We start from the raw sequence: 16,245 nt of genomic DNA on the forward strand, positions 1-16,245 counted from the left end.
TGGCCGTAAGGTGAGTGAAGGTTGAGGGAGGGATGGGATGGGGTAAGGGGAAGGGCGACTGGGTGAGAGTTTGGGTTCGGTATACCGAGCATCGAGCGGAACGCGTACGAGGCGAACAAGCGACCGACCGGACCGAACCAAAAACCGGACCGAAGAATGGTGTGCAAGCAATGGAAGGAACACACATACAAGCGCGCGCCGCCGGACTGCATCTTGCGTGTAGTGGCCCACGGTCCAGGCCACTTCGAAAAGTCAGTTGCGTTCGGATTGTAATCGGAATTGGTTGTGTGTTTTCACTCGTTGTTCGCGGCATTATTTCTCCTTCTCTATTTCTTCTCTCGCGCGTCTTTTTCCACCTCTTTCCACTTCCCTTCCCGGGGCGGGGCGGGCGTATTCACGCAGTTCCACTTGTCGATCGATCGATTAATTAACGACCGTGTGCGATTACGCGCTGGCTGGTGCGTACGCGTGATCGATCCGGGATCGTACCGTAAACATCGTAGAACAAATAATTAGCCGCCTTGCAGCCCGGACAACCTTCACAAACGAACACTGCCAAAAAGTGGTCCCCTTGCCCATGACACTGTATGTGCGGCGTTACATGCTTACACACGTACACCTCAGTTTCGTGCAAAAAAAAAACCCGTCAACCAGGTAGTGTCATAGGTGGCGGCGAATAGTAGCCCGATCGGTAAAGGAAAAAAGCCTTGAAAGTGCGTTTTATGTTTTTCTGTTGCAAACAAGACAATAATTTTCTCCATTATTAATCCCGCCATCATCCCGCGTCACACACCAACCCGAAGCTAGTAACGTACGATCACTATCGGTAGTAGTAAGCAAAAAGAGTGATCATTACACATTACTGTTGATCGTCAACGGATCGGCGTACGTCGGCGTTAATATATAGTGATTGTGTCAGAGCAACATCAACTTGGGTGCACACCAAGTGATAACGAGTGATAACGAGAGTGTGGAGCAAAAGGAATCATTACTACACACATCCGCCTACAATCAAAATCGGCGTGACCTTAGGTGATTGTGTTTTGATTCCGAACGTCTATCTCTCTCTCTCGCTCTCGCTGGACTTTGTGCCCACCTGTAAGCACCCGTGCACAAATTGGGTAGCAAACAGCAAAAGCGTTTCTGCACCGTCAACAGAAGTACAAAATCAGGGAAAATTGCAAGCATGTATCATCAATTTATGGAGCTGCGTGTGGTGTGGTTCGTTGTCGTCAGCCTTTGGCTTGCCCGGTTGAGCCCCGTGCTGGCGTCAGGCTTCGGCAAATGTCCAAATTACCCTTCAATGCCAAAGTTTAACATGACAAAGGTAAGACACGACTCCAACCTCCCCATTCACCTTAGAGAACTTTCGCAGCCACACGTCAGGTTTACAGTTTTTTTCTCTCTTCTTTACACAACAAAACAAAAAGGTCCACGTGCCGCAATTCAGTGCCGCAACTAAATAGGCATTAGGCAGGGGGTGGGCATTCGTTTTGCTGCAACCCCTTTTGGCCCGCTAGAACGCATAAAGGGGAAAACGGCAATCACTGTGCACAGACACCGCCACAATTGTCTGCAATAGTTGTACTTGCGTAAAGAAAAAAAAAGTTCCATGATCAGCAGGGCAACGAGTTCAGGGTTATTGGTTAACGAACAAAGCGAACTCAAATCGGGCCGAATCGGTTGGTGTTAGGTTCCCCCCCGAGTGTGTATCGTTAACGGAGCTTTCTAAGCCAGTATTCAGGTTAGAGGCCGCAAAAATATGGTTCGTTACAGTGAAAGGAATCATAAATCATCCAAACGTCCTTCTCTTCTTTTGGACCACCCCCGTTTAATACACAACCTGGGGGACCGATGTAAACAAGCCCGCGGTACGATGGTTGAACCACAACCGCACGTGCACTTTAAAAGAAAAACGCTTGACCACGTTCGTCCAATCGTTACACGATTGGAAGTGGATCCGAGTTTGTTTTGCTTTTGTTTCGACGTTGCTGATATTTGGTAATAAGCACCTTCAATCGTATCGGCAAAACAACAAAACGGAACATTCGGAACCGTGGGTGGGTCCGAAAGTAAGGTATGATGTTAACAAACGACCCATAGAGGCTAAATACACGGGGTTTTCCACGCACTTTGCCTCATACTTTCACGCTTCCCTTGGTGTTGAGCGGGGAATGGAGGGCGGACATTTATTTATCTTCCTTTTCTTTCACCTAACCTAAGGCTTGGTGCAATAAATTTAAACAGCCCGATAAACACTCGTATAAATAAATGTCCACTACCCGCCCGGGCGCAGGAAGGTGAAATCGGGAAAGCGAAAGAGTGCCCTCCGGGGGGGCGTCGGCAGAAGTGCACTGTGGAACCAAACGAACAAACGGACACCAATGTGTGTCGATTGGTTGTGGCCTCGCGCACACCACCACCAAGCCGAACCTCCGCAAAACTTTCAAATCCAATCGGGTGACGTGCCAAACTTACGTAATTATCCGTAAAATCCGTTGTGCCGTGGTGCATTTCGTTGGTTTTGCAGGTGCTGCTGCTGCTGGTGGCATCCATGTGTGTGCCAGTGAGTCAGTCAGTCAGTCAGTCAGTCATACAGAGGCATACCATTATGCTTCCAGTGCACGAATTGGGTTTTTCGCGTAACCATCTTGGAGCGTCGTGTCACCTGGGCAAGAAAGTGGGAAACCAGATTACGGACCAGAAGCAAACCCAACAGCCACTGCATGACGAACGAAAAATTGACCCATTGATTGCTTTTGCTCTGTTTCATACATGTTCCAGTTTTTGGGCAAATGGTACGAGGTGGAACGTTCCTTCTATCTACCCGAGCTAGCCTCCGGCTGTACGACGCTGACCTTTGAAAATACGACCCTACGGGATGAAGCCGGACGGAGCCAGCTGGAAATTTCAATTAAATCTGTCAATCAATGGTAAGTGGAGCGCACCATGGTTGCATTCTTCTTCGGTCGTAATCACCTAAAAATGCACCTCCCTAATGCTATATCTTCTACTCTGCAGGACGGGAAATCCATCCATCAGCATCGGTGAAGCCATCCCGGAGAGTGAAACGTCCTCCATCATGAACGTCCAGGTATTGCCGGGAGAAAACTAAACAAACAAAACACAAAACAATGCGCTGATTGAACAGAAAGAAAGAGAAACAAGCAAACGTACTTATCCCCGGTTACGGTTCCCGGACGGTGGGTGGGAAAATCAACCCTTTTAAAAGCCGTGCATAGATTGTGGAGGAATCCAACGGTACCACCGTGGGGGGTGTTTGTTATTTGTTTCGGAAGCAATATCGCAAAGGGGCCGAAAGCAAAAAAAAAAACATAAACCGAGGCCGGTGGAATTTCATTGATGTTCGTATATAATTGGGATAAAAGTTAACCTACTTCTGCTTGATCGTTCTACCTGTTGCCGTTCTTGATGAGAGTGCAGCAAATAACAATTGCTATGGTTAATCTTCGTAGTACCCATCTTAGAATGGTTTCGATGTTTTGTTTTTTATAACACTGATGTGAAGCAGCGTTTCAATATCGTTCCGTTAATTACGAATGCGCTTAATGAATGACGATAATTAGTCGAACAAGTGTTTTTTTAAGTACTACCTTTACTTCGCGAACTACTATGCTCTTTCGCAACCTTTCATAATTACTAATTGCAAATTACGAAAAAAAAGATCATGTGTTCGTTCTTCCCTTTCACTGTTTCTGTATACACATTCGGTTTAAAGAAAAAAGAAAACTTTTTTCCCATACCGGGAATCGAACCCGGGCCTTCCGGGTGAGAGCCGGATATCCTAACCACTAGACAATATGGGACTAGTTACTTCTGCAAAGAAAATTTACCACCAGCCTGCTGTATACACCAGCAAAGTGTTTCATTATCCTTTCGATCAAAGACCCCCTTTTTTACGTTTTGCTTCAGATGCATGACATCAGTTTAAAAATATTTTCTTGTTTCTTACCTATCTGCAGCCTTCTCCTGCCATACCATGCTACCTTTTGTTGTAGCTGTTAAAACTGGTTTGCGGTGCAGTGTTTCAGTTTCCCAATAACCATTGTTGTTGTCTTTCACTTTCAGCTTCAGTCACGGCTGCCAACGGCGATCGCACGGCTACTGCCTGGATCTGGCCGATATCAAGTGCTCTACACCAACTATGACAATTTCGCCATTCTCTGGTCGTGCACAAGCTTCGTGGCAGTTCACGCGGGTAAGCACAGTGAAATCAAAACCAAACAAAAAAAAAGAGAAAAAAAAAGGTTAAATATTGTATGAAATCATGAAATTGATTTTGTCTTTTTTTGCTTGCTTGCTCTTCACATAACTTACGACAGATCAAATCTGGCTGCTCGGTCGCGAACGGGACTATTCGACGGACATTAGGAAAAAGATCTACAACGCACTGGAGCAGCTAAGTCTCGATCCGGACCGTTTGTTCATTGCGAAGAATAAAAACTGCCCAGCGACACTTTAAGATCGGAGTGGCTTTACGCAAGAGCCAGCGAACCACTAGCAATACTTATTCATTATTGAGGATCTGTGATATTATTAGCAAGACATATTCGGTGGATGCTGGACTTATAGATGAATCAAAAGTTGAAAAAGAAACCCTTGGGACACGCCATACGCTTTTCGGATACATAACTACAGTTTGTTTGTTCTTCTAAATAGTAATAAAAACAAAAACGACATCGTGTTAAATTAAAACGCACTTGAAAACGTGGATATTATTGTATGCCGAGAGCTGCGCTTAAGAGTAGCGAATAATTGTTAGTATTCTATCGTGTTTCTGTAGTAATATTGCGCGATTTTATCATGGTTACAATAGGTAGTGATCGGTTTTAAAAAGCTTTCATTTCGTTTATGACTGCGCCAGAAGGTAAACGGCATTTTTTTCTTCTTCTAAAACAAATTACATTTAAAGCTGAAGTAGAGAGATATAGAGAGAGAGAGAATGAAAGAAAAGCGATATTAATGGCATTGAGATACGCCATTAGTCTCGTACCGGAAGAGTTTTCCTCTAATCAGTTAGGCTTCTTCTTATTGCTTAGCTAGTGCTTAAGTACTGTTCTTAATCGGTAAAGAATAAAACTAGCAGAAATGCATTACACGGTTCCGAATGAACTAAAAAACGGGGGAGAACAAAACAGTTTAAAAAAACACACATAGAAACAGATCTAACACGTTACACAAAATACAAATCGGTACAAGGACAGGGTTTTGGGGGGATTGGAGTTTAAAATAGGTACATATTAAAAAAATGGCAAACTCGGATTCGGAGTCACGAGTGTCCATCATTCTGTTTCCGAGAGTGAGCAATAGTTATCTAGTGAGAGAGTTAATATCGATTTACGCGATCCGTTGATCGGTGTCGGGCATCGAAGTCATAGTGTGTGTCTTCGCACCTAATACTAAATTGTCGTTTTCGTAGTGTCTATGTAATACCTCGCTACTGACCTTTCTGATTCATGCCCGCGTTGTCTTACCATTTTCCTCCTTGCGTGGAGAAACACGTTGTCAAAGTGTGGTGCGCTATTCAAACGTCCTCCCATCCGCTTACTTGGGCTTGTGGAATTCTTCCTTGCACAGTTTGCAGCTCCAGGATCCCTCGGGCGGTGAAACAAGCGGTGGCGAGAGACAGTACATATGGTAGCCACGGTCACAGTCATCGCAGAACAACAGCTGATCGTCGTTGTCCGATGTGCCGCAGATCGTGCAGTACTTGCACTCGATGCACTGCCACCGATACTTCCGCACGGAAATGATCATGTTGGCGGTGAACTGCAAACAGGACGGATGGCCCGAACGGCCACAGTCCGAACAGGATACCAGCTCTTCCGGCTCGAACGTTTTCTTGTTTTCCCGTGCATCGCCCAGACAGAAGTCGCAGTAGGGCGATGGTATAGCACGGCTTTTCTCTACAGCACCGCCACCGCCGCCACCACCAACAACTCCCGCACCAACTCCGCCAGCACCGACGGGACCAACGCCTGGACCGATTGCGGGACCAACGATCGATGATGCCGGTGGTCCACCGGCCGACGCAGCTGCACCGGTAAGGGCAGCCATAGGTCCACCGGGCGTATTGTTAGTGCCGAGCCCACTGGAATGATTCGCGCCCGGCCCAGGACGATTGTTGCCGAGCTTCGGTGGTCCGCCGTCCGTGGGGTCGCTGCTACCTTCGACTTTCACTTCCGGCACCAGTTCCGGCATCGGCAGCTCTTCAGATCCACCTCCTCCTGTGCCTCCTCCGGGTAGGGTCAGTGGGGATGAGCTGTTCGATTGAGGTGTGAGGTTCGGTAGTGTTTGAACACGGTTCTTTTTCGGTGTTTCCACCATATCTTTGAAGCTAGGACCCAAGTCGCCCCCAATACCTTGCGATTTGCGTCCTCGGCCCCGGCCGCCACCTCTGCCACCGCGGCGATTGTTCGCGTCCGACAACGATGAGCCGCTTGATTTGCTGCGCCCACCGCCGGACCCACCGCCGCCACCGCCACCACCACTGCGCGCACCCTTGCTCTTTTTCTTGCGCTGGCTGAAGCTCTCCTCGTAGTCGCAGTCGGAATCGGGCAGATCGTGATCCTCGAACGATTCCATGTCGTGCATTTCCATCTCGTCGTAATACCAATCCTTGCCCGCTTTTTCCGACTCGTGCTCCTTCAGGTCGGACGCATCAACCGCACTCGACTGGTCCAGGTTGGAGTTTTCCGAATCGTATGTGCTTCCGCCACCTCCGCCACCGCCTCCACCACGATCTCCACCGATACCGCTGCCGGGTAGGATGGAGGGCGGTGGCGCCGGCTGTAGATGCCCAAACGGACGGTGCGTGTACGCCGGGAACGGTGGATGCGGCTTCTGCAGCAAGTACTGCCGACGGGATTTACGCCACCGTGCGGCCGGGTAGCTGTACACCTGCCCATTCTTCAGGCCCGGGATCCGGTGACGACTGTGCATAAACAACGCACAGTGATTTTGAGCGACGCCCGTCTGCGGGTCGAGAAACGGCATCCTTAACCTCCGTTCCAGACATAGCCGTGTGTTGAACGTTTCACTGTTTTCGATAATCTCTTTGTACGTGGAATCATTTAGAAAATTCTCTATTTTCTCCAGATTATTTACGTTCACTATCAGATCGGAGGACGCCATTGTGCGTGCGTCTGACGAACAGTGGTTAGGTCGTAGGTCCAGCAGAAATCATGTGACATTTGAAAAATAATAACAATGGCCATTTCATTCCGTTGACGAAATTAATCATTGAAATAGTACGAAAAAAGGTTTAAACAAAAGGTAAATAATTATATAAAGTCTATAACATTAATCAATATAACTGCCAGCAGTTTAATTAAATATGAGAAACGTTTGAAAAACATTATTGACCATCGGTCTGCAGCATCGATTATCTCGATTATCCGGGCCACACTTACCCAAGGTGTAGATACGATCGATATCTGAGTCGCCCAAGGTTTACACCGTATTCACACGCGAATATTCGTTTGAATGCCATCGGATGGAATGAATACAGAGACGTGCTAACGATATTTAACTCTATTTCCCGTATTTCCTTCACCGTTGTTCATTGTCTGGCAGAAGCCATTGTTGTGATTTATCCACTTCGCCTGTGCACACAACAAACAACTCCTTATCATTGCTTTGAAGTTGCTCTCGTAGGTACTGTAGCATGCTTGATTCCTGGAACGTAAAACCAACGAACAGCAGGAAATTCAACATAAGTTTGTAAGGTGCAGAATGCAGAAAGCTTGCATTCACGACAATACTCACATCTCCTAAACATTGAGGAGCATCCAGTTTGGAATCAAGATTCCAGTATTCTTTGTTGATTTGTCGGATAGCAATCCAGTGCCTGCGCTGTATCGGTAACTTCACAAACCCCACTTTGTAATTGCTCGGAACGTTCAGAATAAAGCCAACTATTTTCGATGTATCGATTCGTGATGGATCTCTGTGAAGGATTAGTGGCAATTAGGACTGATGTTACTATAAACTCGCAACGCGCCTACTTACTTTCGCTTGTCGAACCAGATAGCTTCACAATCTTTCATGTGCAAAGCGGCAATGATAACATTCACATCGTAGTTTCCCAGTCCAAGGATGGATCTGCAAGATAAACAAGCGTAACTAATCGAGCTTCACGTCGTATGTATCGGCTACCACACCTGTGAGGATTGATGTACTCATTTGGAGACAGATTCTGGCAAATTTGATCAAGTTGTGATTTGCTGAAGGACGATTTGTCTGTAAAGCATGGCAAACAGTAGTGTATACCTAAACACCGAAAGTAACTACGCTGACGCACGCTCCCTACCTTGAAATAAGTTGTTCAGTGCGTGCAAAGCGCACAATTCTCGCTGCTGCTTTTCGTGGTACATACTGGCGAGTTGGTAATATAATCCAAATGCTAAATGAGTGAATATGTTTTTTTCTAAGAACGTTGCGTGTTTTGTTTTGAGGAACGCATTGTTGACAACACAATCATCTGTCAAATTAATCGATGGACCAACACAACCAAACAATGCACTATGGGTCAGTTGCTAACAAAAACACTGGCGAATTTTCAAGACTTTTTTTTGACTATTGTTTAAAATGCACAAAAACACATTTATCATTCGCTTAGATTTGGGTAGTAGTTTTGGAAAACGCTTCTTAAAATACAAAACATCGATACAAACATACAATGTCTATCGTGTGCTGAAAATATCCAATCAGTAGTACTTATCGGAATTTGTTATTGAAACCTATCTACGGAAAATCTAGCTAAACGAGATCGATGGAAAAAAGTGCGAATTATATTCTGTGCAATACGATTGCATCAGATTATTAACGCTCATTTCAAATAACCATAAAAGGATTATAAAGCATGGCCAAGTCATATGCATGACAGGGGCCATGTCCACGTGATAACCACAGTGCTTTGTCATCATCATTTTTTGTGGAATCGACGACGATTGCAAACATTGCCAAATTCTACTTTTTCAACAGGTTCTAGGAAAGTGATCACAAAACGCTACAATCGTCGCTGTACTTTTCCCCTAAAGTCTTCGCGTTCGCGCTGTAGTAATAGTTTACAGTCTGTACCACGAATTCAGAACCAGCTCCATTTATAGAATTGGATATGTGACGACAATAAAAGCAAAACAAAACAGCTTCGTGGATTGTTTCCCTTTCGCTCCAATCCCACCTTGGTTTGCCACATCGAAGTTATAAAAAAGAAGACTGTGTACTATCCATCGGGTGGATAAATTATCTGTTAGCCCGTTTTTGTTTTGCTTCTTTTGTTTAAATTATCGGACATTGTGAAGATAAATCGCGCTGTATCTTGTGTACTGGGATACTCTCCATACCGCGTAGCTTATTAGATAAGCTAAGTAACTGGCTGTGCGAGAGGAATGGATAAGTGTGCAATTGAATAGTTATGAACATTTTTGAAGCGCGCGCGAATCGATTACGAAAACGAAAAACTCACTAAGGATGAAACCCAGCACAACAAAGCAAGCGAATGTAGGGGCGCAAAGCTCAATCGCTGGCATTAACAAACTTCCCGATGGGTTTGCATCAGCCAATGGTTCCGCTGGCGAGCGGAAGTTTGTCGACTACTCTAGCATCCGCGAGAAGACGGTTCTTGTTGGACCGACAGAGGAGCAGTTCGATCTGTTGATGATACGATTAGAAGAGCGTATATCCGCCAGCCGTGGTGAGACGGTGTATGAAATTGGGATCGGCGAAGGTAAATAGATACATGCACACACGCACATACATAAACAACATGTGTTAAGAAAATGATTCACAATTATCAATCTAGATGGCAGTGAAAATGGACTAGAACAGGACGAGTATGCCGCTTCCTTGGCAACACTTCAATCCCTGGCAGCGATGCTGGGCGCGGAATGTGTTGAGCTGCGCACCCGCAAAGCAGAGAAAGGCATCACTGGCCAGTATCTGATCCGGAGGAAAGTAGAGGAAGACGATTTCACCGAAGTACGGGTAGCTGTCGTTGGGAACGTAGACGCTGGCAAGTCCACCTTGCTCGGAGTGCTGACCCACGGAGAACTGGACAATGGACGCGGTTTTGCGCGGCAGCGCCTGTTTCGTCACAAGCACGAAATTGAAAGTGGTCGCACCAGTTCCGTTGGGAACGACATTCTTGGGTTTGACAGTGTGGGGAATGTGGTTAACAAGCCCGACCATGGCACGCTAGATTGGGTTAAGATTTGTGAAAAGTCTGCTAAAGTTATAACCTTCATCGATTTGGCAGGCCATGAGCGTTACTTGAAGACAACCGTGTTTGGAATGACGGGTCACGCACCAGATTTTGGAATGTTGATGGTAGGTCACGCACGCACAAGTGCACATTGTATGCTCTCAATTACAATTTCAAACTAATACTGTTGCAGATCGGAGCAAACTCCGGTATCGTGGGAATGACGAAAGAACATCTTGGGCTTGCACTAGCACTGTCGGTGCCAGTGTTTGTGGTCGTCACCAAGATTGACATGTGTCCACCAAACATTCTGCAAGAAAATTTGAAGCTGCTGTACAAAATTTTGAAATCACAAGGCTGCCGCAAAGTCCCGGTGATGGTGAAAACCAGCGATGACGTTGTGCTGAGTGCTACCAACTTCGTGTCGGAAAGGTTATGTCCTATATTTCAGGTATCGAATGTAACGGGCGAAAATTTGGATCTATTGAAAATGTTCCTCAACCTGCTGAACGTCCGTACCACGGGGAATGATGCGTTGCCGACCGAGTTCCAAATCGACGATACATACGCCGTACCTGTACGTGTCGAAGGTTTTTTTTTGTTGAAACGTTTGGAATGGAAAGCAATAAATCTTTTTTCTTACGTCTTACACTTGCAGGGAGTAGGAACAGTTGTGTCCGGGATCACTTTGCAAGGTATCGTGAGGTTAAACGATACACTCTTGCTAGGACCGGATCCGTTAGGTGACTTTCAACCGATCGCGATCAAAAGTATCCACCGGAAGCGTATGGTGGTGCGCGAGGTGCGCAGTGGCCAGACGGCGAGCTTTGCGTTGAAGAAAATCAAGCGCTCCCAAATCCGCAAAGGAATGGTAATGGTAAGTCAGGCACTAAACCCACAAGCCTGCTGGGAGTTTGACTGCGAGATATTGGTTCTGCATCATCCGACGACTATTTCGAGCAAGTACGGCCGATGGTCGGCAATGGTGCATTGCGGTAGCATAAGGCAAACGGCACAAATACTGCAGATGTCCAAGGAATGCCTTCGCACCGGCGATAAGGCCGTCGTACGGTTCCGTTTCATCAAAAACCCAGAGTATATGAAACCGGGCCAACGGATGGTATTCCGCGAGGGGCGAACGAAAGCGGTGGGCAACGTGATTCAACCGCTGTACACACCCGGAAGCATCCAGCAGCGCTCTAAGCCGAACAAAATGCAATCAAACCGAGGGTTGACCACAGCGGGAATCGTAATGCAGAGTGGTTCGGGGTCTGCGTCTGTAAATATGCCCCTTTCGAAGGGTTCCAGTGCGACGGTTGATGGAAGTGCGTCCGGTATGGATAATGGTACGGCAAACAGCAACAGCTCACCGATACACGATTCAACACCCGTACTGGACATTGGCACTGATAAACGAAACCACAGACCGCAAGGAGGTGGTAATAAAAAGCGTCTAAATATGGGTGGGATGATGGCAGCTACTGCAGGGGCTAGTACATCGGCCGGGACAAGTTTAGCACCCGGTAGCAGTGGGAAGGTGTTATCGTCTGGTGGACCAGCGGCATCACAATCAGCCGTGGCTTCGAATGCTTCCGGAGCATCCAATTCGGGAGCGTCTACGGTCGCAGTTGACATGAGTAAGCTATCGATTGCTTCCAACTAAGGATAAGGATTTTATTTGTTGTTAAATTGCGCATCACGAGTGCAGCATTGCTTTAGTTTTTTTTTAACGGACCACACTCGTTTCGTAACGGGAAGAGCTCCGTTTTGGTTGAAAACCAATTTAACAAGAGTTTTGCGTTTAAATCTCTTACCACCTGTTTTGACATCGCGGACCATATTTTTTGGGCGCGATGGCCATAGAACTCTGGCAGATTTGCTATTCAATACATAGTATGCAATATAACATACACCTGCCAGTAGTAACAGCAGCAGCAATGAGTAAGTAATATGTTACTCGCGAAGATTTTTTTTTTAACTCTTTTTGACATTTTTCATTAAATTTAAGCATCAATTTGTGTTATTGTTGCGTGTATACCTTGACCACTTCGTGTGAAGAGGAACCATGGTATATGATACGTTGGGATTGCACATCGTTCGATGTGAACCTATACCGCGCAAAAAAAAAGCGGAAGCGATCTGACCATTGCGGAATTATGTTAAATATGTATCGTTCCAAGTTACAAGAACTAAACTGATCATTTTCGCAATTTGACATTCACAGCACGACACGATACATTTTTCAAAATACAAATAAATTTTAATTACATTGAAGCACGGCACAGTTTACACAACTTTCTCTCGTCCTGTTCCAGCAAATATCCGCAAAACCTTTCACTTCTTTTTGCTCAAATCATTCTTGGCATTTTCGATCTCTTTCTGCACGTTCGATTTGAAGCTTCGTAGCGCTTGCTGCAGTCGTTCCGGTGTCATACCAATTAGTTTTTGCTGTTCGGCGACGGAACGGGTGCGATAGTAAGCACTCAGCACCATCTGTGCAGCTCTGCGTAATGGGTAGGAATCGGCCAAACGTTGGATGAGTTGCTCGTTGTTTGCCAGATAGCGAAGAATGATTTGCAGCACCATTTTTGCAAGCTGTTTCTATGTGGCCGCTAGTGAACAATTTTAGAACTGAACGTTTTTATACTTCTTGATAAGTTGCTGCTTCAGTGCTAGCTGCTTCCGCAGGCTTTCGAGCCTTCGCAGTTGTTCCTCTTTGCTGTACTCGATACCGTGCAGTTTCCGAATGGTTGATCGAGCGGCCTCGAGTGTCCGCTGAAGTTCAAGGACCTTGGTGAGAGAATAAAGGATCAATGTAGGTGCAACCTTTTTGTATGTTACGGACCGCAATCTATCTTCACTTACCTTCTGACTGCACTCGGCACTCTCCTTTTGCTTTGCTGTGTTATCTATCGGATCCTTTTCGACGCTGTTCAGCAAGGGAGAAACATTGCAAACAAAGCACTGATAAGAATTGCGAAATTTCACTTTTCTTTATATAATTGTTTATGTTTTCCTTTTTGCCCGGTCAGGAAAACGGTGGGGTTGGGCAAAGGGCATGTGAAGAGCGACGTGGTGCATTATTCTGCAATGTGCCTTATCAGAGAACCTTTCCGCCACAGCTGGCAGGGTGGCTTGCAAAGAAATAACTTGGCAGAGTTCGCCCCTCGGGAGAAGTGCAGAAATTGTATAGGTACTGTAGACAAGCACAACTTACCTTCGGATTATATCGTAGACAACGGGCAGTATCTCAATTTCTACTGGTTGAATTTTAGTTTCTGAAAGGGCACATACAGTATAGAGTTATTGCTTTTCTGTTTCTTCAAACAAAAGGGACGATTCTCACCTGGAATGTTAGTGATTTGTGGCTTTGTTTCTACGGCATCCATCGTTTTGTTTGGCCACTGAATGTTTTGACTTTTCGTGTGACAGACATGAAAATGGGCAGCTGTAATTGTGGTGCATATTTTGGACGGTGGAATAGAATTCCATAGTTCATTATGACTGTGGTATGTGCCCATAGTTCCAAAGTAAACAAGTGAAACATAAGTAATGGAAGAACGAGACAGAAGGATTCTCACACGTGCACATACCGTGCTGGTTAAAGGTAGCCGGGATGCCTTTGTAGCCACGTTGTGAAAAACATCGATTAACGAACAATTATGAATTTAAAACATCGAATGGCGGTTGTTTCGGCGGGAGTTTCTCCTCGTCGTTTGGTGTTCCCCAAGGTAATGCGGTAAGCCCACTCTGCATGTACATTTAAATCGTTTCTTCAGCTATTATGTTAAATATTCTATCATACCTTCATGGAAACCTTCATACCTTCAGACACAGCAGATGCGAGTGAAAGCATATCATGAATATAATTAGCAAATAATCTTTACCGAATGTTGGTTCCACTGTCGAATGTATTATTTTCGATATTGCACTTAACACTGCTTGAGTTAGAAAGTCAAAAATTAAAAGTGGTTTATCGTGCAAAAAACAAGTCACTTGTACCTGAACGTCTGAACATCAAAGAGCCAAAATATAAAAGATTCCATTCAATTTGGAGAGATACGTCCGGACAGCGAATGGATGCAAATTCGAACAACTTGTTTCAGACATTTATTAGCAAATTCGTGGAAGGTTTTAGGAAGAGTAGAGTATGCTAGTAAGAATTTTGTCGATGGGATGTTTAATAAAAACAAAAGTTTTTTTTTATTACTGTAACAGAAACCATGGCCATGGTTTAGTTATTCTCCTGACTATATATATTTAGCTTTGATGAATGCTAATGTTATCAAAGGAATGTGTTGTGCAGTTGAAGTTTAAAAATAATTGGTAAATGTGAATTGGTTAAATTCAACAATCCATGGAAAGTTTAACCTAATCAACTGTATACCAAGTGAGGAAATGAATTCTTTGGAGTAGCAAAAAACGTAATCTAAATACGCTAATTTAACCTGACCCATAAGAAAACGGAAACGATACAAGTGCTTCTCTTACTGCACTGTTTTGTTTTGAGGGTAAACTGAATGGAAATAACACTAATTAAACGATACGTTTCGAGTGCGGTCGTACACGGAGTATGTGTTGATGTGCTATTTGGCCACAGTCTGTCGGTGAGGATGCGAATAGAAGCATTACCACTCGATACAAAGTTGCACCGCATGAATAGACTCTAAATGAATATTTGCCAGCTCCTTCCGAGCATCGACAGCCGGGAGGAAGCGTGTGTCTGGTGAGAAGCAAGATCGTCCGACGCGGTGATGATTTGATGAACAACTTTCCTCACTAATATGTGCCTTCGTTCCAGTGTGCTTAACATTCGAGTATTCGTCATGCTTTGTGAGGGCGTTTTCGGAGACGATGAAAGCAATGTGCCTTTCAGTTGACATCGATGCTATCGTCGTGTCATTATGTTACTTCTATTTTTATTTTCTACCGAAAAAGATTTATGCCCAACTGCCTACGAACCAGACGGAAAACATTTGGAAGTTCTTCAGATCATTTAGGACTTTGGAACCCGCCACTGCTTTTCTTTGGTTGTTCGGTGGAGAAAAAAGAAAGCAAAAGTTTGATTAACAGAGAACTTCTACTGAAATCTATCGTTGCTGTTGGGCCATTCTTTTCTGCTCCGTCACCGAAGGGACGAATAATGACGCGGCCGTCAGAAAGGTTAAATGACCCATCTTTAAAGTGCGAAATAACTTCAATTGCTAACGATTTATTCGGAAATGGGTCGATGGCAATTTAATAACAAAAAAACAACTTCATCAGATGACCAATCGTTTGATCAATTTGCGGTAACGTGAGCCATCACGCCCCACTAGGACTCAACTTTTTTGCTATTTGCCAGACTCGATCTTTTGTGGTACTGTTTGAACTAAGATTAGGGCAGTAATGCTCACGAAACCAATTCCAACCATTCATGGTCACAGAAGGTGTGGGTTTTAGCATAAAGCCCAACGGACAAACAGGCTGACGATAATTACAGGCCCTAACGAGTCGGCACAGAGCATTAAAAGTAAAATTAATTGGACGGACTGGAGGCGGAATTGAAATTCAATTTTATTTGCGTTCCAAGAACCGGGACACTTTAAAGTAGCAAGAATGGTCAGTGTAACTGTACGCAGTTCAAGTATGTTAATGTAACGATGGCCGGTGGGGACCGATTCATGCGATTTCCTTATGAATGTAAATTTAATTGCTTGGGTCCCTTCCTCTGCCAAGTGAACCCGGGCTGGATTTGGACCAAATCTCGTCGGCGACGTTGTTCATTATTATGCGATGGCAAACGGAGGATGACGTTTCGTAAGCCCTGGGACGAAGGATACACAGAATTGCAGCCCGGGATAAGCTTGCCAGCCGAAGGGACAAAGCAATATAAATGTAAATAATGTCGCTTATCGACTGCTCAGCCGTTAAGGTGAAGCAAGGCGCCCGTTTTGGTTGGTCCGGAGTGTAAGTACACATTTTTAGCAAATGGAACGGGTCCATATCTCAACCAAACAATGTGTTTATTACGCCAGGGA

General features: G+C 45.1%; 6 protein-coding genes and 1 non-coding gene across 8 annotated transcripts; 2 read left to right on the forward strand and 5 right to left on the reverse strand.

Annotated features, from left to right (window-relative positions):
• Positions 1–235: 235 nt before the first annotated feature.
• LOC125770717 (apolipoprotein D-like) lies at positions 236–5,114 on the forward strand. 2 transcript variants are annotated; one of them, XM_049440667.1, is made up of 6 exons: positions 236–713; positions 804–1,327; positions 2,785–2,933; positions 3,022–3,094; positions 4,090–4,219; positions 4,344–5,114. In XM_049440667.1, the coding sequence occupies exons 2-6, from the start codon at positions 1,187–1,189 to the stop codon at positions 4,481–4,483; spliced, it is 633 nt and encodes a 210-aa protein (XP_049296624.1). In that variant the 5' UTR covers positions 236–713; positions 804–1,186; the 3' UTR covers positions 4,484–5,114. The 2 variants fall into 2 exon arrangements, with proteins under 2 accessions (XP_049296624.1, XP_049296623.1); XM_049440666.1 differs by having other exon boundaries at positions 236–1,327.
• Trnae-cuc (transfer RNA glutamic acid (anticodon CUC)) lies at positions 3,756–3,827 on the reverse strand. The gene has a single exon. It is a non-coding gene; the product is annotated as a tRNA-Glu (tRNA).
• Positions 4,701–7,538, reverse strand: LOC125770662 (zinc finger protein ubi-d4). Its single transcript, XM_049440564.1, has 2 exons — positions 7,434–7,538; positions 4,701–7,166 (listed from the first exon to the last, which is right to left on the reverse strand). The coding sequence occupies exon 2, from the start codon at positions 7,153–7,155 to the stop codon at positions 5,566–5,568; it is 1,590 nt and encodes a 529-aa protein (XP_049296521.1). The 5' UTR covers positions 7,156–7,166; positions 7,434–7,538; the 3' UTR covers positions 4,701–5,565.
• Position 7,539: 1 nt separating this feature from the next.
• On the reverse strand, positions 7,540–8,536 carry LOC125770726 (josephin-like protein). Its single transcript, XM_049440682.1, has 5 exons — positions 8,333–8,536; positions 8,184–8,262; positions 8,032–8,124; positions 7,789–7,969; positions 7,540–7,698 (listed from the first exon to the last, which is right to left on the reverse strand). Exons 1-5 carry the CDS (start codon positions 8,394–8,396, stop codon positions 7,573–7,575), a joined length of 543 nt encoding a protein of 180 aa, XP_049296639.1. The 5' UTR covers positions 8,397–8,536; the 3' UTR covers positions 7,540–7,572.
• Positions 8,537–8,926: 390 nt separating this feature from the next.
• Positions 8,927–12,499, forward strand: LOC125770648 (GTP-binding protein 1). Its single transcript, XM_049440548.1, has 4 exons — positions 8,927–9,751; positions 9,827–10,350; positions 10,419–10,802; positions 10,884–12,499. Exons 1-4 carry the CDS (start codon positions 9,496–9,498, stop codon positions 11,886–11,888), a joined length of 2,169 nt encoding a protein of 722 aa, XP_049296505.1. The 5' UTR covers positions 8,927–9,495; the 3' UTR covers positions 11,889–12,499.
• LOC125770745 (protein NCBP2AS2 homolog) lies at positions 12,464–12,811 on the reverse strand. Its single transcript, XM_049440702.1, has one exon. It carries the CDS (start codon positions 12,809–12,811, stop codon positions 12,560–12,562), a length of 252 nt encoding a protein of 83 aa, XP_049296659.1. The 3' UTR covers positions 12,464–12,559.
• LOC125770730 (mediator of RNA polymerase II transcription subunit 9) lies at positions 12,733–13,704 on the reverse strand. The gene is made up of 4 exons (XM_049440685.1): positions 13,572–13,704; positions 13,443–13,503; positions 13,091–13,154; positions 12,733–13,015 (listed from the first exon to the last, which is right to left on the reverse strand). The coding sequence occupies exons 1-4, from the start codon at positions 13,612–13,614 to the stop codon at positions 12,851–12,853; spliced, it is 333 nt and encodes a 110-aa protein (XP_049296642.1). The 5' UTR covers positions 13,615–13,704; the 3' UTR covers positions 12,733–12,850.
• Positions 13,705–16,245: the final 2,541 nt, after the last annotated feature.

The sequence above is a fragment of the Anopheles funestus genome, chromosome 3RL (assembly GCF_943734845.2).
Source record: "Anopheles funestus chromosome 3RL, idAnoFuneDA-416_04, whole genome shotgun sequence".
In the NCBI taxonomy this organism is placed as follows: domain Eukaryota; kingdom Metazoa; phylum Arthropoda; class Insecta; order Diptera; family Culicidae; genus Anopheles; species Anopheles funestus.